The sequence below is a fragment of the Apostichopus japonicus genome, chromosome 15, assembly GCF_037975245.1.
Source record: "Apostichopus japonicus isolate 1M-3 chromosome 15, ASM3797524v1, whole genome shotgun sequence".
NCBI classification, from domain to species: Eukaryota; Metazoa; Echinodermata; class Holothuroidea; order Aspidochirotida; family Stichopodidae; genus Apostichopus; species Apostichopus japonicus.
Window position 1 is genome coordinate 10,550,926 of NC_092575.1, and position 25,512 is coordinate 10,576,437.

General features: G+C 36.2%; 1 protein-coding gene across 1 annotated transcript; it reads left to right on the plus strand.

Annotated features, from left to right (window-relative positions):
• The first annotated feature begins 125 nt into the window (after positions 1-125).
• LOC139981578 (merlin-like) lies at positions 126-23,446 on the plus strand. Its single transcript, XM_071994058.1, has 15 exons — positions 126-1,027; positions 1,944-2,072; positions 3,105-3,311; positions 3,702-3,853; positions 4,662-4,737; positions 6,041-6,175; positions 6,870-6,944; positions 7,271-7,384; positions 7,946-8,068; positions 8,300-8,431; positions 8,897-8,982; positions 9,625-9,730; positions 10,385-10,524; positions 14,357-14,516; positions 15,633-23,446. Exons 1-15 carry the CDS (start codon positions 947-949, stop codon positions 15,681-15,683), a joined length of 1,767 nt encoding a protein of 588 aa, XP_071850159.1. The 5' UTR covers positions 126-946; the 3' UTR covers positions 15,684-23,446.
• Positions 23,447-25,512: the final 2,066 nt, after the last annotated feature.

Genomic DNA, 25,512 nt, shown 5'->3' on the forward strand with positions numbered 1-25,512 from the left:
AAAATTGTTTTTGAGCAAAGCTTGATACGAGATAAATATATTTTTGTATTTGTATCTCGTTAGGATAACAACGACACACCAGTTTATTTTACATTCCAGAGTAATGATGTCATGAATGTTTACTATTGGACTACTTGCTGATTTGAGGTTTCACAGCCCGGCGTGAGAGATCGCTGTACAATTAATTCAGTGGAACGTAGTAGTATGTTATTATTGTCAGGTTAGCCTAACCAGCACAAATATTCTAACTATGGCATAGTGGCACTACATTCCTTCAAGATTCTTTCTACAAAATCACGATCAGAGGTCATCATCATACAAATGGTGACTCGCTTTTGAAGAACGAATGGTTGGATCTCGTCTAGGCATAGTGCCTATTTGCACAATCTGAAGTCGGAACTAGTGCTAATTACCAATCCGTCATTAACATTTACATTTTATAGTTAGCTTTAAAGTTAACAATCACACTGTAGGAAACTTTACATTTATGATTTAGGCTAACATATCCTTGTTGTTCTTTGTAGTGTCGTTCTAAGTCGGATGGAGTATGCTTTTATCATTGTCATTAGACCAGATACATGTTTCAAACGCAAAACTGTAATTGTTAGGCACAGTAGCCTAGGCTAGCTCAGCTAGACCTATTGGCAGACTTGCATGTAGCGAGAGTAACAAGTGAAGAATAGTTCTTGTACAGGGTTTACCCTTGAGTTACACAATCATTTCCTGGAGATTGTCTGCATTAACTTAGTCACTTACTGTACAACCAAACCAGTAGCAAGATAAGTTCAACTACCTAAAGAGCCAATAGCAAAATCCCTGTAGCTGGGTAATGGAGAAGGCGTTAGTGAATTGAATTACACTGGTTTTGCTCTGAAAAGAGGAGTGGAGAGAACTCAATTAAATCCAAGCTTTATTTTCATGCCTGAGGATTCTGAAGTAGTGCAAAATGTCAATGCTACGAAGGAAACCAAGGAACTTTACTGTACGTGTTTCAACCATGGATGCTGAACTTGAGTTCAGCATGGATGTAAGTATGTTTGGAATACTTTATTTTCCTACTCAGTCTCGGTAAACCTGATATGAGTCACTTTTTTCCCAATTTTTTATTTTTTTATTGTGCATGGTGCACTGATGAACAATTTTTGGTGATACCTTTGTTTCTGTAATCCTAGTAGGCGTACGTTAATTTGTTGCAATATGTCAGTAATATCTTTAGAATTTCTTGGAAGAGGAGTCCAGAAATAGCAGTGAAGACGAAAACATCGGTACAAAGTAAGGAATGCCTTCGGTTGGAGCACCTTTAGTGAGATGAGTCATACGTATTATGTGATAAAAGATAATAATACTTAGTCATTAAACTGCAACTCACCAATTACAATTTAGACTGCCTCTTGACTATTCACAACAGATCTTTCAAAGTCCAAACATAAAAAGGGGTCCGGCACAAAATATATAATTATAACGAAATTTATAAATGATGAAAGAAAGTAATGATGGTTTTGACTTTCCAGTAAAGAAAAAATAAGTGGCGAGTTCCATGGAGAAATGCATATTTCCAGAATGATATAGAACAAAACGAGAGGATGTTAAATAAACCTCTATATCTCGCAGAGCCACAGGGAAAGGGGTCATGAATTCCATTTCTCCGAAATCTTAAAACAAAAGCAGGGTCATGCATGACTCATAGGTGTACACTGGAATAACTCCTAAAATAGTGAGGGCGTACTATCGAAATAGCGGAATCTATCGTGATAGTATTACGTCAATGCACACACTTAACTCTTCCATTTTATGTACCTTGTGTGGAGCAAAGTTATGTTTGCAGCTTATATTCAGAGCTAAAAGCATTACAGAATCGCCTGCCCGGATCCACCCACTTCTGGAACTTGTGTGTTAAGTGCTAAATTTAAATTCATTACTACAGTAATTAATTATCTTTGCAGTGGAAGGCACATGGTCACCAGTTGTTTGAGCTGGTTTGCCGCACCATTGGACTGAGGGAGACCTGGTACTTCGGACTGCAATATGTGGACAACAAGGGATACACAGCGTGGCTGAAATTGGACAAGAAGGTAAATGATGTCAATCATTCATTTCCTTTCATTCATTTGAGACATGAATATATGTCTGCTAAGTTGAACTTTCAAAGCAAACTTTTATTGAGAAGTTATGAATGTGAAAAGTTGAATACTGTCGTGGGTGTCACAGTTGTAAATCTAGCGTCATACTCTAGATATCCTGTCAACATAGCTGAGCTCGGCTATTGGTTATTTGTTGGAGATCCCAGAGATGGACCAGTTCAGGTTACAAGGAGTTGAACTAATGAGTTCCCTTTAACTTTCATCCAGTGTGGTGTTTGTACTCTTGCCATGTTTACCTTTTAAAGTTCCAAATGAAATGACCTTTACTTTGTTGTATTAAAATAATAGATTATAAAGATTTATTGAAAGTACAGGATGATCCAATACTTTGAGAGGCTTCATGGTAGTTTTGAAATATGTACATGTAAGGGTACAAAATGTTATAATTATGAATAAAATATTTATGAATATTTGCTACTTTCAAACATCCTTCAGTGTGACGGTCCACAATGTTGGAATGGAGTAGACATACTACTCTGTCTCTCTGAGGGGTATCTTGTGATCCATGTGGTGGAGACAGCCGCTGGTGAAACACAAATGCCCCCGCCCCCCAAAAAAATAAACAAGCCACAGCAACATAATATTGGTGTCTTATCAGCTTAAAGCTGTAGTACTTTTTCCATCTTCCTGCTTGGAAATGCTGTCAAATATTTGAAATCACTTATTTTCGCTGAGTGTTTGCAGACGAAATGTCGTACGTTGATCCATAGAGGGTATTCAGGAATGCTCTATCCTCATGCTTTTGAAGAACGCTGTTTCTTTATCTCTGTGTTATCGTTCATGTGACATTTACTTTGTCACATAGCACAGCAGGTGGTTATGCACTTTTTCTTTCGTCGAAGAGTTGTGCCTTTAATGACCGGTATCTTAAAAGTATAAATCTTGTACATATATCTCCATCTAAGTGCTCGCATTGATCAACCCTGGTCGCTCTCACGTTCTATTTACGTATCCGTTTCTCAGGTCCAGGAACAGAATATTCCCAAGGTCAGTCCAGTCCCGTTTAACTTCCAGGCTAAGTTTTACCCCGAGGAGGTCTCAGAGGAGCTGATTCAAGAGATCACGCAACATTTGTTCTTCCTTCAAGTCAAGCAGCAGATACTCAACCAGGAGATATACTGCTCTCCAGAGGCTTCTGTACTATTAGCATCATATGCCGTCCAAGCAAAGGTAAAACTGCATGAACACACCTTCCCATATTGATTAATGTGCAACATCCTCCAGGATTGAAAACCTTGGCTGAAAATTTTAAATGAAAATGTTTTAAAAGTCTGGGGCTCTGGGCAAAGTCCTGCTGTATTTGTTTAAACAGCTCTAAACATTTTTTATTTTTATGATGTTTTTTTGGCATGATGAATTCCTGTGAGGACTATGAACCTCGCTGACATTAAAGAATCTGTTATTAGGTATCTTTTATATTCAGGCTTCAAAACATATCTTTCAATATTTATATGTTTTGATATCAACCTGTGGCTATCTCTGACAGTACTTTTTTTGAGCAGCTTGGCCAACCATGAAGTCTGCTACCCTCTACCCGCTATTTTGTATTAATCTTTGCAGTACGAAGATTACAATAAAGAAATACATCACCAGGGTTTCCTCTCGGAGGAAGAGCTGCTTCCACAGAGAGTTATAGAGCAGTTCAACATTTCACTGGAGATGTGGGAGGAGAAAATAACAGCCTGGTACGAAAACCACAGAGGACTGATGAGGTATGAATCAAAAATAAGTATTGAAAGGAGATATGTGGGGACTCCATGAAGATTTATTGTACTCAGTAGTAGTGGTCCTATGATGTTTTCAAATTTTTTTGTTTCATTTTTTTCATATTAATGAACAGTGATATGCTGTGAAAACAAGTATCTAGGATCTTAAACTTACCTCTAGGAACTTACCTATAATTTGGTGTAAATTGGGTTATTTCACTTCATTATCAAAGTAAACTGTACTTGTGATTCTTGTGACCACAATAAGAGAAAAGAACGGAATAAGAAGAAATAAAAAAGGAAACTGCAAGAACAGAAATCATTTATCTTGTTTATCCATTAAATAACTATCTTCAGCATAAATGTTTTGGTAGACAATATTTTGCTTCATTTTGAAAGTAATGTCAGTTCAGTTAATGAAATAATGACATGTTTTTTCTTCTTCAGGTGTGTGTAATCTTTGTATGTTTATTATTTGTGTGTGTGTGTGCGTTTGGCATCTGCCTTCTTAAACTAATCTAAGCCTCATATCAAATTTCATACCCAATTGTGTTCCTCTTCCTGATTTTCATTTGACCCTTGGGATATAAACACCACTGTTTTCTAAGAAAAGCAAAAGCTGTTCTAATGTGGATTGCTGTAATATCATTTGTATATTGATTTATAGTCAAGCCCATGAAACACAGGTAAATACAATACATTTCAGGGATAAATAACAGGACTTCCACATATGATGATGTCTCTTTTGAGATATAGATTTGGATTTAAAAAAATTAAATTGAACTTGTAATTGTTTTGGGTTTTGTTCTTCCAGAGATGAAGCAGAAATGGAATATCTGAAAGTTGCCCAAGACCTTGAGATGTATGGAGTTAATTACTTTGACATAAAGGTAAAGAGGTGCTGCTGATTTACACTTGGGATATATTAAAGTTGGGAGTAGTAGGTAGAATTGAGTCAGTATGTGTTTGGCAAATGCATACTAATTTTGGCTGTTACATAAATGAACCAAAACACAAGACACGAACATAAGAAGATTGTAAATCATGTCTTAACGACATGCATGGTCGGCCTATCTGCACAAAAGCTGTGCAGTCTGTCAGGAATAATGCCAAGTGAGACATATCTCGGCCATGTAATCAAAACAATTTAAACTAACCATTGTGCGGTACTGTAATGTGAAGAATTCCACATCTGGGAATATTGTACCATGCAGGACAGCACGGGATTGCTGTCGAGCTCACTAATTATGATTACGAACAGGTTTAAATATCAATGAATAGGTTTTACGTATAGAAATTGTGAATCAACCATTACAATGAATATGTCCATGTCTTGGAGACAGTGGTGAAACTGAGCAAAGGCTAGGACAATTGTTCCTTATGGCTGTCAAGTGTGGTAAAGAGACAAAACTGATCAACCACCTTCAAACTGAATCTGTTCTTTAACTACATCACTGTACATTGCTTCTGCACCTTGTGACTGACTCATTACAGTACAGGCTCCCTAAGGTCTTAATGAGGTCGTGTATCCTCACAGACATTAGCCAACTGTATTTGCTACCTTACAACATGTACGAAATGAAAGATGCGAGAAAGTATGTAAGTAGCCTCAGTGCATATCCAAGGTACATCTGTGGTGGAGGCGATATTGGTCTAATGTTACGCTAGAAACATCTATCTTAAGTAGCAGTATAGCCTTTCGTGTTGAGTTGTGATGCTGATACCACACAAAATGGTTGTGTTATAATGTGAAATATGTCCAAATTACTCTGTTAAGCTCTTTGAAGTCCCTTGAAGCTGCCCTGGAGTTGTTTTTTTCTTTACAGATTCGCAGGCGTGTCTACTTCACAGTTTTTAGACACTCCATTATAAAGAACAAGTTAAATAACTATTCTAGTATAATCCAGAAAGAAAATGAGATTTTAAATGTCAGGTGTCCCTTGATGATATAAGTATAGGTAGAGCTTACTTTGGGATCACCTTCACTTTGTGTTTTTTTCCATCAACTTGCTCATTAAGTATAATTTTTTCTTTTTTTTGGGGGCGGGGGGAGGGGGGGTTTGCCATAACTTAATCTTGGCCAGCTCTGACTTGTTACCCAAGTCAGAAGGTTCTTGCAATCATATTTTTTTAATATTGCAAAAATACAACCAGTTGGTTTACTTATGAATATTGCTTGTTTTTTTTATTCAGAATGAAAAGGGTACTGACCTACTTCTTGGTGTAGATTCGATGGGACTGAATGTTTACGAGAAAGATAACAGACTCATCCCAAAGATATCGTTCCCATGGAGTGAAATCAGGCATGTTTCCTTCAGAGACAGAAAGGTAAGGCAAGAGGAACTTTAAAGATGCATTTAATGAGCTGCTTGGGATTTTTCTCTGAAAACAGCACAACCGTAGTAACTTCAATGTAGTTCTTTGTCATATATGTAACTATTGCTTTGCTTCAAGTTTATATTGATGTAATAATAATAATGATAATCATATTGATGTTGTAAAGAAGTATTTCCTTTTGCAATCATCTAGTAGTTAGTAGTCGGTCTAATCTCTTGAGGATAAAAACAAGGTTATCCCTGAGCTATTTTATTGTAAATTTATCTAGGCCTAAGATATTGCTTTAGTGTTGTTTTGACATTTTCAAACTTACGAATGTTTTATACTATCTTTTATGACAGTTAATAATTAAGCCATTTTGGTTAACTGGATAGTATGTATTGTAAGTATTTTAGATCCTCCTGCAAGCAGGAACTCACAAAGAAGCCATCATTGGATTATCAAAGCCACAAGCTGACCGAAGTCAGTCTCTTAGATTCATATTTTAACATCCATGATTATGAATTGTCAATTGTCAACAACTCTGTAACTGGACGACATATATTAATCTTGGAGTGACTCGAACCAGGGACCTTATGATTGAAAGGCACCGGCGTTAACCACTGAGCTAACACTCCTTCCAGTGATAATGATATCCTGCAATATAGCTTGTCTTATCACTTTCTCTAATGTCATTTATCTACAGTTTACTCTGAAGCCAATCGACAAGAAGTCACCGGACTTTTGTTTCATTTCCCCAAAGCAGAAAATGAATAAATTGGTAAGTCGTTAAAAAATTACAATTTTTCTATGTCATAAATGTTTATGATATCTTGCCAGATTGTGTACTCTTGATGGATTTCACTGCCAACATATGAAACAGAAAATATCTTCAAAACAGTGGTTGCAGAAACAGTAAGGAGTTAAGCTATAGATACTGTTGTAAAACTTGACATCTTAGTAGAAAAAGGTGCACTTTAAGAAAATCCTGGAATTAGCTTGTCTTATCACTTTCATATTAGTCCAGAATGTTGTAAAAATTGACATCTTAGTAGAAAAAGGGTGCATATTAAAAAGAAATTATTGAATACCTTTCTCATGTCACAGATTTTAGATTTATGCGTCGGTAACCATCAACTGTTCATGCAAAGAAGACGAACAGACACGATGCAGATACAACAGATGAAGGCACAGGCTAAGGAAGAGAGAGCCAAACGACAGGTACACGTTAAAGAAAATACTAAGACAAAAATGTCAACTTATAAAGTATCAGAAAGTATGGATTGATAATAATAATAACCTCTGATGTTCTGGTTCCTTGTAAACAGAAGTGGAACTGCTTTTTTTTCACATTCAGTGGGAAAATCCCATAACAGGGCAGTTCATTGCCATTGCAACTGTGGCCTAGTTTTATTTCAAAACATGAAAGAAACAGTAGACAGAAATTGTTAAAACTAGTGTTTGATTTTTATATGTGTTTAGTAAGTAATGCAAAAAAGTGTTTGTAGCTACAGATCCCTAAGACTGGAATGGAATCGTTCATTCTCACTATTTAACATTCATTTGGTGACAAAATCTCCGGGGAAATTTGATGAATTTCTTATTTTTAAATATTTTTTGATTAACATTTGGTTCTTTTTTTTTAAATTAGCATGAAAAGGCAAACAAACACAAAGGAGGTGAAGAAATGGGAAATTAATTATTGCAGGTGGAATTAGTATCTGTAAAAAATACTTTCTTTTTGCAAAAACTTTGATGCACATGTGTGTTTATACCCTCCAGATCGAAAGGGACAAGTTGCTAAGAGAACGACTTTTACGAGAGCAAGCGGAGCAGGAGAAGGACGAACTCAAAGAACAGCTGTTACACTTTCAAGACAAATCAAGAATGGCACAGGATGCTTTGGTAAGTCTAAAAATTCAAAATGAAAAAATGACACCAGCTTTGCTCTTTAACTTTGAGAAATATTGCAGAGGACGACTGGATATATATATATAGTAGCTCGACCAGAAGAGTTAGAAGGGGAGCAGGAGATTAGTATGAGCACCATTCTTACAGTGCAAGGGTGACTTTTTTAATATCCAGGTGGGGGCATTCACATTCTTAATGACACATAAAACTTTGATTTCTTTGAAGGTTCGGTCGGAGGAAGCTGCGGAGCTGTTGGCTGAGAAGGCTCAGATCGCCGAGGAAGAGGCTTTACTGCTGGCGCAGAAAGCAGCACAAACAGAACAGGAGATACAAAGGGTACAGGTCCAAGCAATAAAGGTAGGTCGGAGAAAAAACCTGCACTGTTATCCGTTTGAAGCTGAAGTCGGCGACCATCATTGGAATCGTGTTATTATCAGATCGTCGTTTGTAGCTGGAATTATGGGAAATTATACTTGAATGTAATGCAATGGAGTGTGTACCTGTTTTGACAAACTGCACATAACCATTTATGCTCATGAATTCCCACCATTTCTAGATAACCCTTATCGAGGCAAATCAATTGTGACTTGGTCTATCACTTTGAATCACTTAAATGTTTCGTTTATCACTGTCAGTATCTGTCCAATAGAAAGCAAACACTGAATAGTATGTTCATACGAGGTACGGCATTTATCGGTATCAGGTAATGTTTCATATAACGGAGAATAATTTTCAATGAACTGTGAAAGAACTGATATGTTCTGTGTCACAGAGATGTTTCAAAACGTTTCAGTGTTTGTGAATGTGTTCTCCTATTTGCAGAGTGAGGAAGAGAAGAGACTCTATGAGGGTAAAGCAATGGAAGCAGACGCTATGGCCGCTAATTTTGCTGCAGAATCTGAAAAGAAGTGAGTGTCATATGTCGCAAAATTCAGTCTTGTCGACAAACGACCAAATTCCTCAATTGTTCTATAAACTCCCTTCCATTCTGCCCTTTGCCCGTATCCCTGTCCAACCCCCCCCCCTTTCTTTATCTTGTCATCCTGTCACTAGCAGCCTTCTTCCTTGTACCCCTACCCAACACGTCAACATCTTTGTCATGTTATTCAGCTCAGTCAAATGTGAACACATTGACAATCCTATTCAGCAATGTCTTATAATTGGTTGTTTCCTTTTGGTACTCTCTTGACAGTAATTTCAAAACATTGGTTTCTTGTAACATTGATTCTTTGAATCATACTTTTTACATATCAAGAAGGGGTAAAATTTACTGTCATAAAGAAAGTGAAGACTCTAATTACACAAGATTACATATTGACTTGCTATTTCTTGTGCGGTTTGCTTAACTTTGAAATGTATAAATCGATCTGTTTCCTTGTAGCTGAATTTTAGTTTGACTTGCACTGCTATCATTAAACAGAATGTGGTAGTCACAGTAGTAATGTTTATTGCACTTTATTTATAAAAGAACAAGGTTGTTTTTGTTTCCTGCAAGGAAGATGAGGTAGAAATTCATGCCAGTGAATTCTTAAATAATTTTCATTTTCAAGGAGCAAAGAAGCAGAGGACTTAAAGAAGCAATTGGTACAAGCACGTGAAGCAGAGAAACTAGCTAAAGATCAACTTATTCAACTCTCAAGAAATCCATACGGGGATGTAAGTCCAGATTAAATTTATAGGATATACTTTAAAAAGTAGTGTACACGGTGCAGGCCAGGAGGGGGGGGTGGTGGTGGTGGGGGGGGGGATGAAGTGGGGTGAAAAATTTGGCTGCTGTCTGTCCTTGGAAAGGATATAAGGTGAGGCATGTCACCTCCCAGTTGAGAAATGTTTGTGTGGGTAAGGGGGATTAGATGTAAAATGATCATTTCATTTCATATCTTTTCCAGCAGTTGAACTACTTTTTGTGTAGTACAAATTTATATCTTGCCGTGTGTACGACTTTGTGTGCATGTGTTTTCAAATGGACAGAAAGTCTGATGAAAAGGGAGGGGGGGGGTGGGGTGGGAAGGTTGTATGCACATTGATATGAAAGCATTTAATGTTTGTGACAGTTATTGATGTTTGCAAGACCAAAAATGTTCACACTGCTAAAGCATTGTAAGCTAGTAAATGTGGAAAATGGCGAATCTGAATTTTGGAATTTTGTGTTGTCATGGTATCTCACAGTTAACAGGTATAATATTCTAGTGTATCTCATTGCATAAAAATGTTACATCTTTCAACTTACATTTGTTGGTTATTTTTCTGGCACAAAAAGTCATAATTTGATGATTTATTTTTGTCTGTTTGTCTGTCTGTGTGATTTAGTTCCAGATCAGTCCCTATGTAAACCATAGCCTAAGTCCTTTGGGTCTCGAGAAGGACATGTCTGCTGTTGGTGAGATGTCAGTCGATCTCAAGATGGACAGTGATGTGGAGAAGTTATCCCAGGAGATTGAAAGAGAAAGGTAAACTAGTCTCATTTGGTTATTTTCATGATGGCATTCAAGTTGGAATGACAGGTGTCAAGATAATACTATCCAGTGGCATAGGAGCTATGTAAAGGGACAGTAAACCAGTGTGGTTTAGTGGTCTTCCTCCGAAGTAGTTTTATAAATAGTTTTATCCTTGTAGTTTTATAAATAATAGGAAGCCATGAAAAATGTGAAGGGACAGTAAACCAGTGGGAGTTTAGTGGTCTCACTCAGTAGAATTGTAGTTTTATAAATGATAGGAAGCTATGACAAATGTGAAGGGACAGTAAACCAGTGGGGTTTAGTGGTCTTCCTCAGAAGAAGAATTGTAGTTTTATAAATGATAGGAAGCTATGAAAAATGTGAAGGGACAGTAAACCAGTGTGGTTTAGTGGTCTTCCTCAGAAGAAGACTTGTAGTTTTATTAATAATAGGAAGCTATGAACAATGTGAAGAGACAGTAAACCAGTGGGGATTTAGTGGTCTTCCTCAGAAGAAGAATTGTAGTTTTATAAATGATAGGAAACTGACAAATGTGAAGGGACAGAAAACCAGTGAGGTTTAGTGGTCTTCCTCAGAAGAATTGTAGTTTTATAAATGCTACAGAGGCCCAGATGGGACATCGAAAAATTTCAATTTTTTATTATATTTTATTACCGGCCGGTGGTTGGGCGGTGGATAGCTCCCACTCTCTTCCCCTTTTCCCTGCCTAAGGTATCTATTTTTTTTTTCTGCTCGGTTGTAATCAGTACTATTTTGCAAAGAAACTTTTCAATCTCTGACAATGAAAGGAAATTGAAGAGAACTGTAAAACGAGAATGAACGATAAAAAATGTTTCGTGGTTGATGGAGCAAAAGATTTGTGTCTGACACCAGTTGTGTACTATGTTCTATTATATATGACATGTGGTAATGGCTTGACACAAGTTGGACCTTTCGTACATTTTTTGTTTCGATCGATTAGGTTGCGATAAATACTTGAGAATTGATAACTCACTGATATCAGTATGTAGAGTAGAAGTAGATGACATACAGTTAGAATGTTCATTAAAATTCCATGTTTTCTAGTCTGACTATTTCAATTTGAGGTTGAAGTGAGATTTATGAGCTGTTTTCAAGAGCTGACATATTTCCTCCTTGACCTCTGTCGACAAATCGCATCGTTTCATATTTTATGTGATGCTGGCATGATATGTGAAAGAATTTGGTTCTGTTTCCACTTCTAAAATAACATGTAAAAAACAATAAAATAACATTTAAATGATTTCACACTTAAAGGCATTGAAGACTAGCCCCAAACCGTGTGCCGCCATCAGAAAAAGTTAACTTTCCGTTGCTTGAAAGTGAAGTTTTTTTCTTGTCGCTACAAAATGCAGACAGTAATGAAATGTGATACCTTGTTATCTTATATCTAGACCTGAGATGTCAATCGCTGCTTTGTACAGTGTTGTGGCTATTTACCGTAGCTGTATGTATTGACATGACACTAGTGTCTAATAACCGACGGTAGCGAGCTGTGTGCGTATTTTCTGGTATCGATGGTGGTGTCTAACACTTCTGTTACACCTCATCGAAACTAGGTCAGATTACTGGCACGATACGTTTCTTTGTGCGCGAGTCTTCAATGCCTTTAATGTCAGCTTCACCTTCGGGCGGCGCACTTTGTTTGTAGTGTTACTAGTCAATGATAATAACAACAGTTGTGTACAATGGCATGATATAAGTACTGTATATCTGTTGTAATAGAGTTGTTGGTCAAGGCTAAGATTATGATGTTTTATTTGATATATATCACAGAGTTTGTGAGATGTTAAGCTAAGTAATGCAATGGAATATGTAGCATGCCTTGAAGTATTGCCTAGAGTCAGTTATGTATGCTGCATGAGACATAACATTGTCAAAAAAAGCCACTTTGACATAATGACGCTAGAGGTTACTAACAATTTTGATTCAACCATACTGTACAAGTGTTCTTTACAAGAAGCAGACCAGAGTGCTTACATTATGATTACGAAATGATGACTTCATCAATGGAAATATTATCCATTTGTCACTGATTAATCAGTCGAATGTTTACCTTAATGGACAAAATCCCATAATTTATGATGAATTATTCACTGTGAGCCGAAGACATCATGACCTTTCACCCTAGCAACCTAATCTTGACTTCACTGGTGAAAATATGATCCACGTGTCACTGGTTAATTTGTCGAACGTTAACCCTAATTAACAAAATCCCATAATTTACATAATTATTTGCAGTGGGTTGAAGACATCTTGACCTTTCACCCTAGCAACCTTATCGTGACTTTACCAATGACAATTTTATCCACCTGTCACTGGTTAATCTGTCGAATGTTTACCCTAATGAACAAGATCCCATAATTTATGTTGAATTATTCACAGTGAGCCTAAGATATCTTGACCTTTCACCCTAGCAACCTTATCTTGACTTCACCAATGACAATATTACCCAACTGTCACTGATTAATCTGTCAAATCTTTACCCGAATGAACAAAATCCCTTTCACCCGATCAACCTAATCTCTCCTAAAGTATTTTCATTTTTATGCATGAACAGCTTTTCCCAGCTTTGTGTGGCTGCAGGCATCACATGGTCCTTCCCCTAACCTGTGCCCCCTCATCACAAAGATATTAAACATTGCCACAAGTCTAACTGCATGTTAGTGTGAGCTGCTGGAGTATGGGTCTCTTGAATGTTAAGGGAGTACTGTATACATGTAATCACATAGGAATCATCTGGCATTTGTCTGTTATTATGGTTATGCACATTGTGATGGTAAGTACTTTAAATTTGTAGAATACAGTGAGAGAGAGAGAGGTACTTCCATCCACCATGAGAATTTGACCTCTGACATCTCAATTTAAGTAAAAAAATTAGAATAAAGCAAGAACTAATTTGGTTTTTCATTTACAGAAAAGCACATTATTGGTCAGATCTAAATTAATATTGTTGTTATGAAATTAAGTTTTGTATTTTTAAGAACCTAATTAGTAATTCCTGAAAGTTTACACCATGCCAGGGTAATATTTCATTACTCTCACTGTCTTGGTATACATCCATGCTGTCACCTTACAAAGACCTGAAGGATTTATTTTGACACAGAACATGTGACCTTATCCCATTACAGTTGCCCTTATTACTACTTGTTATTTCAACAAGTACATGCATATTTATTTGCCCAAATATGATGCTGATTGAAGGTCAACAGAGGTCAAAGTCTGGAAACCTTGCAAGCTTTCAACTTAATATATCTTTATTGAATGGCTTTTCTGTGTCAGGATTTGACCTTTCCTCTTGTAAGTGGCTGAGAGGGTTTTCCACTCTCACTAATGACTGTTATCTGTCATCAACATTCAAAAGGGTAATACCTTTGCAATTACCAAGTTAAATGGTATGATGTTTTGGAACTTGACTTCAGGACACATAAAGCTCTTTCAATCAGGTCAATCCTTATACAGTATAAACATATAAGGCAAGGAATCACTAAGCCTGCTGGCTTTCAGGTTCATTTAAGAAAATGCTTTTGCTTACAATTCACAACATCATGAAATCTTTCCTACGCTCATATCAATTTGACAATTTTTTTTGTTCAATTGAATCTTTCCCCTCAACCCAAATGCATTTTGTTGAAAGTGACTGTTTCCTTATAACAGAAAAAAGGCAAACTATATATATCTTTTTTTTTGAGCTTTGCTTTGACACTATGTTTCTTGCTCTATGTGTGTGTGTGTGTGAACACTCCTACTAATCTATTGACTAAATGTGACATTACCCCAGCCCCCTTTTCTCCTTTAACCTTAGAGTGGAGTATTTGGAACGAAGCAAACACCTTCAGATACAGCTCACCGAACTCAAGACGGAGATGGAAGTCTTGAAAGTGGAAGAAAACCAAACTGACCTGGACAGAATCCATATGGACATGAGCAATAAAGGAGAAACGAAATACAGTACTCTCTCCAAGGTAACCCTACCCCCCTCCTCCCATTCCCCCATTTAACCCTACCCCCTCCTCTCATATCATCCTATTTATGCTGTCGTATATATCCCCGTAGCCATTATATATCAATCTATATCAAGCTTGTAACCTCTCTTCTTAACCGTATTATTCTATTTTTCCAGCTATATACATCATTAATTTATTATGGTTTGCGGGGGTGGAACATACCGAGTGGCTAACTTTGCCATCTTTGATTAATTTAAATCAAAGTATTAAAGATTATAATACTATCATCGTTATTACATTGTCTCTGTCTCCCTGTGTAAGTAACGAGAAAGGTCATTTTTGTGGGATTTCTATAGTCGATAGGGGGCAAATATGATGAAAAATTGTCTAGTCTGGTTTACATGCGTTCTGCTGCGTTCATCGGAATTCTAGTCTTTTTCTTTGAATGTGTTTCACAGTTTTTATCAACCTTCCAGTTCGAGGATGTCTGTAAATGTAGAAAACTAAGTATGAGTAGGTTTAATACTATTTGGCAGCAGACCACTATAATTAATGTCAACAATCTTACTGTTTATATTTGATGATTGTCTTATTGACCCCCCCCCCCCCCACATGTGGCCTCCATACTAGAACTATGGTGTTTAGACATTTGATAAATGTTGATTTTGGTCACTATAAATTTCTTATATGGTGTCATTAAATTTATGGGCTAAGCATGCTCAAAGCAGTATGTGGAAAATTATCTTTCAAATGGTGAACTTCATTGACACTTAGCTTTAATTCCATTTAGCATAATTTGCATAATTACAAACATTATAATAACAAAACCTAATATGTCATCTAAAAGTAAATAAAAATCACTCTTTTAAATGGTCCCATAAGTTCTTGGACATGTTGTAGGGCTGTTTGATAAATAGCATATTTTACAAATTTACAAAACTGATGTCAAACGGAAACGTTTTCCTTCCATTATTGTTTTTATTCCTTATATCAAACAGCCGTGATGGTGAATTTTTATGCTTTTTTTTTGGAAAAGGGTCCATATTTCTGTATTTATCCTGCCTTCAATTTCAGTATTCTAATGTATGACGTATAATAAAAAATTAAAATTTCCTTGCTTTTTTCCTCGTTCAGATCACGTCTGGTTCAACTAAAGCTAGAGTTACATTCTTTGAAGATCTCTGATGGATTCTATTGAATAAATGTTTGGAACAAGAGGTCTCGCTCAAGAGAACAATATTTCAGAGGACAGACTCATAAAAACATGGTTATGTCTTGCTTATCGTCACAGCCTTGGATCGCAATATGTGAGCAATGGAAATCAGTGTGCCTTAACTTTGTGCATAAAATCTTGAAAAATAACTCTAAATATGCTCGATGCAAAATAGGGATGTATTGGAGAGTGGGTTCTGAAATATTTCAAGAGTGAGTCAGAGATTGGTTTGTGCCTTTGCTAGGAAAGTTTCAGATATTACTTACATACTGTATAATACTTTGTTACTTACCCTTGACTGTGTACTGGAGTATGAATCTATACTGGAGTATGAACCTATACTGGAGTATGATTCCATACTGGAATATATGAATCCATACTGGAGTATGAATCTATACTGGAGTGTGAATCTATACGGAGTTTGATTACATACTGGACTATATGAATCCATACTAGAGTATGAATCCATACTGGAGTATGATTCCATACTGGAGCATGAATCTATACTGGAGTATGAATACAAACTGGAGTATGAATCTACTGGAGTATGATTCCATACTGGACTATATGATTCCATACTGGAGTATGAATCTATATGGGAGTATGAATCCATACTGGACTATGTGAATCTATACCAGAGAATGATTTCATACTAGACTATGAATCCATACTGGAGTATGACTCCATAATGGAGTACGATTCCATACTGGACTATGAATCCATACTGGAGTTGTGAATATGAATACTAGAGTATGAATCTATGCAACCGAAAGGATACCGTACCAGTGGGTGTTATTTAATTTCAAAGGAATGGAATACAGAATTTTCAAGAAAGGAGACTGACTTTTGTAGATCATAAACTGAAATTTCAGGTCTTTCAGACTTGAAATTTGAGGTAAAAGGTTCAGCACACATTTGAAGAGAAGAAAGAAAGAAGTGCCAATAGTTTCAAAAGTTTGCTGAACAGCATCAGGCAATTGCTTAAAGGTGATCAGTTTTGTGTGCTTAATACTATAGAAAGGCTTAAACTGGTCACTGATAATCAAACTTGTAGACTTGTTATTACTGCCGTAGCTCGAAGCATCCTTTTTTACTCACCAGGTGATTTAGTTGTCTATCTGAGCCTTGTTATTTTTGGGGAATATGTCCGAGAATTTAAAACTTCCGATAGAGTATCATCAGAGACTGTAAAGTTAAGTCACATTCATATTCCACTTCCTACCACCTTGTTTAATTTAACAGAAGAGATGCATATATGAGGTCTCTTCATATCCGCTATAGCTACCTACGTTCCATAAACTATGGGGCACGACCCAAACATGGGTGGTCAAAGGTTTTTTTCCAGATGTCAGAAATTGTATCCACTTTTTTCAAAACTTGCTCACAGAGACTGATTTAGTAATTTTTGTCCGTATAATGAGGTGCTGTAGCTGTCATGCATTCTGAGCTTCGATTTTGAGGTTTGGCTGATTGGGGGCCGGGGGGTGGGGTGGTGTGAGGGAGGGGGGTGCAGGTTGTGGCTCAATCAGAAATTGCTGGATGGTCAGCCTTAAAGTTTGGCGAAAGCTGTTCTATAAGCTAATATCCGAAAAAAACGACTTCAGTCTCAGCAATTGTTTAGGCCATTTTCAAGTTCCATTGACCGGTGAAAATCCATACCGATTCCGTAAAGGTACATCTACTATTGGCATTTGTGATGAAGGTACCTCTACTGTGAAAACATGATTGGTCTAGGCTAAGTTTTGGATTCATCGTTTGAAAAGCTATTTCCAAAAGCTGAAGACTTTGTTTTGACAAAACTGCAATTACTTCACACTTGTAGTGTCTGTTCGATCATAGTTGACGTTGAGAGAAGCAACTTTTATAATAATGCTTAAAATTTACATTTACCTTTAAGTTACTCAGTGACAATGAGGGCCGTATTTTCGTCCTCCTGTATAAAGATTCTTTTCTCCAGACTGAAGCTCCATGGTTCAAAAATTGGTCAAGGAATGACGTCTTGGAGAAGGCAATGATCGCCATAAATAGATGCAGACACATGAATCTTGTGCAAACATCTGTAAATATGAATCTTTTTACTCAGCCACTGAGCAGCTGCTTTTACTCACCAAGCCATATAAAGGTGCTATTTTTAAGCTTAGAGAATTGTTGTAATTTAAAATTATTCTTTGTATGAATATAGAAGCCATTCTTTGCCAGAATTCAATGACTTGAGAATGTGTTCACCAAAAATGCTTCCTTTTTTTTTCAAAAAGTGGGTTAAAATATTCATTCAACATTTTTCTCACAGATTTGTATTCATCATGAAATCCTTGAAAATTGTATTCATTAGAAATTTTGTTTGTGCTTGATTGTTTTTTCATGGTTTCAAACTTTGTCAAATAGCTTCTTATATATATAATTGAATAATCACATATGTGTGTAATGTCAGATTTAATATTTAAATATGGAATTGTAAACATAATATTGCTGCAGGGTGATGTTTGGTAGGAGTAAACAACGTTTAAATATTACCTTGGATGGAAATATATATTTCTGTCAATGATCTTTTCATGTTGTGCTGATGGTATCTTCCAGGATTAAATGCTTTAAATTCTTTGTTTACAATGCAAGAAAATTTAAATCTTTGAAAAGATTTCAATGTTTGGTTTCTCAGACCAGTAGTTTATTACCAAGTAAAATGAGTATTCAAATAATTGAATCAGCAAAAATAATATAATTTCCATATTTAATCATCTGAGTGTATGTTATTTAAGTTATGGTTACTTGTTAAAAGCTGTACACACAAATCATTTCCCTCTGGGAGTCATTTAAATACCCAGCACTTGTTATTTAAGTACTTTTGCTCTTTCCAAAAATATTCTTCAAACTTCTTTTCCGGAATACCTATTTATCCCTTACTTGTTGAAAATAGTCAGTCTTCCATATGTAAATAAAATGCTTTGAGATCTTTTATAAAGTGGTTCTGAAGGGATGGACCAGTTGTAGATTAAGCTTGTTAGTATAACATGAAATTTCAACAAATATCAATGGTGTTATCGTGTTTACCGATAACGCTGTTGTCACATCTTGATGTCAATAATCAAATTGTCCAAGTTGTCAAATCACACGCGACTCAACATCTCAACAATTCGATAATTGTCATCTTAAATATGTCACTCTTGCATAACAATTTTCAATTCTATCCATACAAACTGTGATTGTGTGGAAGGGAACAATATATGTATAACAGCATTATGTATAAACTTTACTCAGAAAAGTAGAAAATGTTAAATAATGCATCGATATAACTTCATTTCATTTTGCCCTTTTCTAGCCATTTTTTAATTAATCTTTTTACCATATAACTGTGTATGTAAAAGTTTGCCTAGCTGTATATTTGCAATTGTGAACTCGACTCGAGTAATTGATTTTTCTTGTTTATTAATTTTGTGGAATCCTCGTTTGTTGTAGGAACTATAAAAGGGGAGGGGGGGGGGGCTATAGAGGGAAGCATCCCTTTACTTGACGGTGACAAATTGCCCAAAAAAAAACAACTACTTTTTGTCACTTCTTCACTGTTAACATGTGAACACAAACATTACAAATTTGCATGGCCTTACAAACTTACTGCACTAGCTCCACCCCCCTCCCCCCAGTTCACCAGCATGGAACTCTGGGACAACTTTTCGTATCACTTTTCTGAGCTAATTGAGCCAAAAGCAGGCAATATATTTGATACAACCAGTTTGGTAATGCTCTGAGATGGGGGACAGCTGTTTAGCCATATATTAACATGTACTGATAAATATGAGATTAGTTGATCTGAATTAAGTTTATATGGTTACCATGCAAAACAAAATATGAAAAAGTTCTTGGTCATTTTAACATATCTAGCCAATTTTTCTTGGCTTCACTTCAGTCCTTTAAAAGGGATACTGAAGCTGCAAGTCAAACACAAAACCAAAAATTGGGTGAAAGGGACTTATTGGTAGAGCTTCCATGTTTATTTTATTGTTCAACTGCCTGAGAAATATTCAGAATAATGAGTTTTCAAGATGTTTTGTTTTTGATGATATTATAATATTCCGTGGGGTGGTGTCAGACAGGGACTCATTTTACATCCATCTTTTCTTTGCTTCCTCCCAATACAGTTTGGAGTCGTCTTTGAATTCTGACTCGGTTATATAACTCATCATCTTTTAAGCAACTCAACAGTTGTTTCATATTTCTCGAGTTATACAGTGTTACCATTATGGTTGACATATACCGAGAACAATTCACGGTGCAATTTTTGAACGCCAAAATTAAATAATTTCAGTATTTCACTGTATCTCAGTAACGACACAAACTATAAAAGCTGGGAGTTGGTCCAGTCAGTTTTCATTTGTATTCACTTTATTATAATCTAACAGTTTGAACCAGTTCTTCTTTGGCAAGCATATTTATGGAGCCATTTTCTTCTTCTTGGTTTAATGATGAGATGTGTCTAACTATGTAGTAAATAAAGTGATGGGAATTTAAGAGTTAATAGTAGATTGGATAAACCAACATTCGCTCTTCAAAATTAGTTGGTTCAGGTGGGGAAAGTTTTTTTTTCTTTTTTTGGGGGTAAGGGTGGAGGGGGGGGGGTCTGAGGGAGATAATGAGTGAAAACTTACGGGCAAAATGTGGAAAATTATGCTGTGATGCATTTTGAAACTTTCAGGCATTTTACTCTGTTTCAATTGATACTTGAATATTGTGAGAACAGAGATTATATCAGTCTTTGAAAAATACAGCAACCAGGAATAATAAAGTTGTCCTTTGTCCAGTTTACTTTATTTTTGGCATTTAGAATGGTATAACCTGTTTATTATGCAAGTGTGCCTATAACAGTGGCGTGCACAAAGGGCAGGGTGGGGAAGGTCCCCTTACCTCCACCAGTCAGGGGAAGAAACAGCTAGCTTGGGCTATTTATTAGCACCACCTTGCATTTAGACCTAATTATAGCCCTAATTTATTGTCTAAATATGTATCAGAAAGAAAGAAGTGTCACAGACATTTCTAGCCACACTAAGTTAAAGAGTAGAAATCCAACAATTTCCAACACTTTCTGGTGCTGTAGCAATTTTATGTGCAAGCCACTGTACTCAGGACCAACACATCCTGTAATGACCTGTGCAATGATACCCTATCACAGGGTTTCCCAAACTTTATCCCCCCACGAACTCCCTGTGGATGTCAGAGTTGTCCACGAACCCCCAACTTTTCGAGCCACAATCTGAGTCATTATTATACTATAATACGCATAACAGTGCTTCGTAAAAGATCAAGTTCATAATGTAATATTGTAATGAATAAAACCAAGAGATGAACAAATATTTATTTGGAAATTTCAAGATCAGATAACGAATTGTATCAAACACCCTGGGATGGACTCATGCACCCCTTGGGGGTTCATGCACATGGGTTAGGGAACCCTTACCCTATCAGAACAAGGATCTGGGAACAGTATAAATTCTCCTAATATCAAATGCTTCTTATGGGTTTAGAGTTACTCCGAATGTTTCAAAACCTGTTGCTTTGACCAAAACTGACAATTTTGCTTTTTACTGGCATCCTAAGAAATCAAAACACAAAAGTTCCAAGGTTTGATCAACTTTTGAGAGTATTATGCAAGGAAAGTAGTTTATATCCTAATGTTAATGGTGAGGTAGTAAGAGGTAGGGTAATGTATAACACTCATTAAAAGGTAATTTGAAGACTTAATTGTCCTATAGCAGTAACTTTAGAATATGTCATACACTAATTTCCATTTAGGGTAAAGATTCATTTTGCTATAGTAAATTTGCCCCAAATGTTGGTGTTGTGATAGTCAGGTATACACCTGATGACATAATCTACTACTTTTATTCCCCAACCCTCATCAGGGGCAACGAAGTTTGGCAAGAAATTCAGAGGTTGGCAAATGAATCATATACGAATCATATAACCACGTGTTATGTTAAATCTGTGGGACACCAAATTGTCCGCTGGAACTAACGAGGTAAACGACTTGACAAAGGCATTGTAGACTCGCCCAAAACCGCATGCGGCCATCTGAAAAAGTTAACTTTCTGTTGCTTGCAAGTGACGTTTTGTGCGTGTCGCTACAAAATGCAGACAGTAATGAAACGTGATACCTTGTTATCTTTAGCTAGACCTGAGATGTCCATGGCTGTATCGTTTGTATACTGTGCTGTGGGTATTGACCACAGCTGTATGTACTGACTGTACACTAGTGTCTAATTACCGATGGTAGCAAGCTGTGTATGTATTTTCTGGGATTGATGGTGGTGTTTAACACTGCTGTAACACCTCATTCGAAACTAGGTCAGATTACCGGCATTAGACGTTTCTTTTTGCGCGAGTCTTTACACCCTTTAATGGAAGTTTGTAACCATTAGTATGACTGGTACATGGCTTGTTTAGAGCGACTGAAAAGTTACCTGATTCAAAAACTCACCATGAAAGTTGAAAGTTCACCAGAATTGCCACTGGATATACTACAAAGTCATATTAATGATGACTCATATCCAAGCTTCAACAAACATTTTACTGCCACCACCTAAATATGATCTCTCTCTGAGACATCTGATTGTGTAATCTGAACTTTCCTTTTATTATCCAAGAGGATAGGACCTTCTGGTTAGTACAAGGGAAGAGGTGGCTACACTGATGATTATCAAAATAACCATTGAATCTAGGACTAGATCAGTTCCACTGGCATCATAATAGCTGTCTGCTGCCCTCTTTAGATCCGGCAACTCAGTCTGCTGCCCTCTCTAACTTGTTGTTCTCTAACAAAGCATTTATTAAAGTTTGCTGCCCTCTTACTAAAACTGATAGTCCAGTCTAGATGGAAATACACCAAAACAACAACAGAAATTACACCAAAAGTCATAATTCTTTGATATTTTCCAGATTAATTATTTTTTTCCAACTTGAAACCCTTCGTGCAACATTTTAAATGGCAACAAAAATTCACAGAAAATTTTACTATTATTAATAGATGCAGGAAAATAACATAAATGTGACCATATATCTGAAACTCACTATGTACAGGAAAATAAAAAAGATCTTTAATGTATATATATATACAACAATTAAGCAGCATTTTACAATTAAATGAAACACAAATGAATACTAAAATATATATATGTATATATGTATGTATATATATATATATAGTTACATATATATATATATATGCATATATATTTATGTGTTATCATCTGAACTCACCCATTACACTTTGTGAATTGAAAACAATACACTAGTTGATTGCAGCAAAGGAGTACAGAGCTGTTTAAACAGTGCACAGTACTGAATCTCAACAGGAGGCCTTCTTTCACAATGGACAAATTGTCCATACTTTGTGTCTTTTTGACTAACAAGACTTGTTATTGAACAGAAAACTGTGATGACTAGTGTGGAACAAAAGAGAGTAAACAAGTAAAATCAGAGGATTAAAGAAATACTGGTGAATTGCTGGCAGGGTGCAGTAACAGCGCTTACCTAAAAGGTGTGTTTTAGAAGGACAATCTCCAATTGTGTGATTTTGTGAACCTTACTTAATAACAGACATACCAGGTACTTTCTAACGGAAATTAGTATTCTTTCGAAATCGTCCAAGACGGGGAATCATTTTCTCTTGATATACAGACAAAGTATCATCTCAGCAGTGCGTGACACTTTTGTCTCCGAGCTTTGCGTTCTTCGGTGCAGATCCAAGGCAAACTGGTCCTAAGAAAACTTTGGAACACTTTTCATAAAGTAGGGGGCACATCCAATCACAACTTTCATATTAATTTCAGCTTTTAAAATCCTCCAATCACAACTTTCATATTAAATTCAGCTTTTCAAAATTTAAATTTAAACTTCGAAATTGACTTTTTATTTTATGACATTGACGAGTTATCGGACTAACAATTACATAACGTATGCTATCCACACTACCTAGTGAACGAATGCATATATCTCATACAGATACAGCAGCTTCTTAATGTTAAATATCACCGGGTATAGGATTACCAAAAATTAATCTTTAATAACGGTAATATGCACTGAAATTGGTAAATTACAACCACAGAGAATCATGTAAAAAAAGAAAAGACTAAAAAGAAATAAAGAAAAAAGCAACCACTGAAAACAGGAAAAGTCTTGAAGATTAAAGCAGTTGGTCACATGATATCAGCTTGATCACAGAAGGTCAAGAAGAGCAATATAAAAATAATTTTTTTGAAGTCCCATTATGTAATCTTAATGAGAAAATAGGATCGCATACGGGTAAATACACAGTGATCGTTCATATCTAAATTGGGCATCAAAGTTGCGATAGTTTTGGTGTCCCTGTTCCATTGTGATGTCATCAAAATATTTCTTCATAATTCTGTCGTACCTGTTTACTGAAACGTAACGGATGTACTTCAGCAAAAAACAGATACCTTATGAGACAGTATTAAGCTAACCTTTATAAAATGGTTGAACACTTGTAACACAAATAGTCAACCTAGTTTGTGTTGTGACTAGGGGACCCTCAAGAATGCCGCAAAAGAACCCATTCTTTTATTGCGTGAATGCTAAAACACTGCAAACTATAAATCAGCAATTTTCATAAAGCAGACTTTGTAAGATTATTAAGATGCCCTAAAATGAGAGAGGTAAAAGATGGAGATATCTGACTAACAAGTCCACTAAATATTGGGGGAAAAAATGTACATAAAAAGGATTTTTTAAATCTTTTTTTGAAACTCTCCCTCTTTTTTAAAATATATAGTTCCAAATCTACAGCTTTTTGATAGCGTGAATACAAGTGCTCTACTAATGAAACCGCAAACCAAGATAAATACTAGATAAGATATTGAATGGGATTGAAGAATGATCTATGATACAACAGTGCATATAAATGACTAGTGACGTACTGCTATCATCAATATGATGACACTGCATATGAAATACATGTAATGTGTTAATATCATCAATATCAGTTTGTGTTAGGACTAGGGTGCTGCTATCAATACAATACTGCATCAGTAGGCCAAATACAGTGTGCTGCTATCATCAACACAACACTGCATCAACAATAGTAGTATGGTACAGTTATCATCAATACCATTTTGCACCAGGAGGAAGGATGCAGCTACCAATACCATACTACAACAGTTGGACTATTACAATGCATTCATTAACTTGGCACCGCACATCAACAGTAGGATGTGGCTATTAATATCATACTGCATCAGTAGGAACCACTACAGTGCTACCATAAATAAGGCACTGCACCAACGGTAGTAGTAGGTGGTGCTATCATCAATAATATTTTGCACCAAGACTACCATGCAGCTTAATAAATAACACACTACATCATCAGTACAAAGACTAAACTGATGCTATCATCAATTTAACATGGCCTCAACAGTAGGAGTAAGGTGGTGCTATCATCAATTTAACACAGCCTCTAGGAGTAAGGTGGTGCTACCATCAATACCATTTTGACTGTGATGCAGCTATGAGTACCACACTGCATCAGTAGTACTACTATAGTGCTGCGATCATCAATATCACACTCCATCAACAATAGGAGTAAGTTGGACAGTGCTCTCTATCATCAATATGAACCTATCAGATCTCCTAAGGGTGATTTTCCATATGAGCTGCCTACACTGAAGACAACAGAAAGGTGCATAAGTGATTGCTAGCAATATCAGTGACACAGACACCCTCACCCTGATGATGACTACCGCCTTCTAAACTGAATGAATATTTTAATAACATTCTATTTAACCAAATGATATCAGT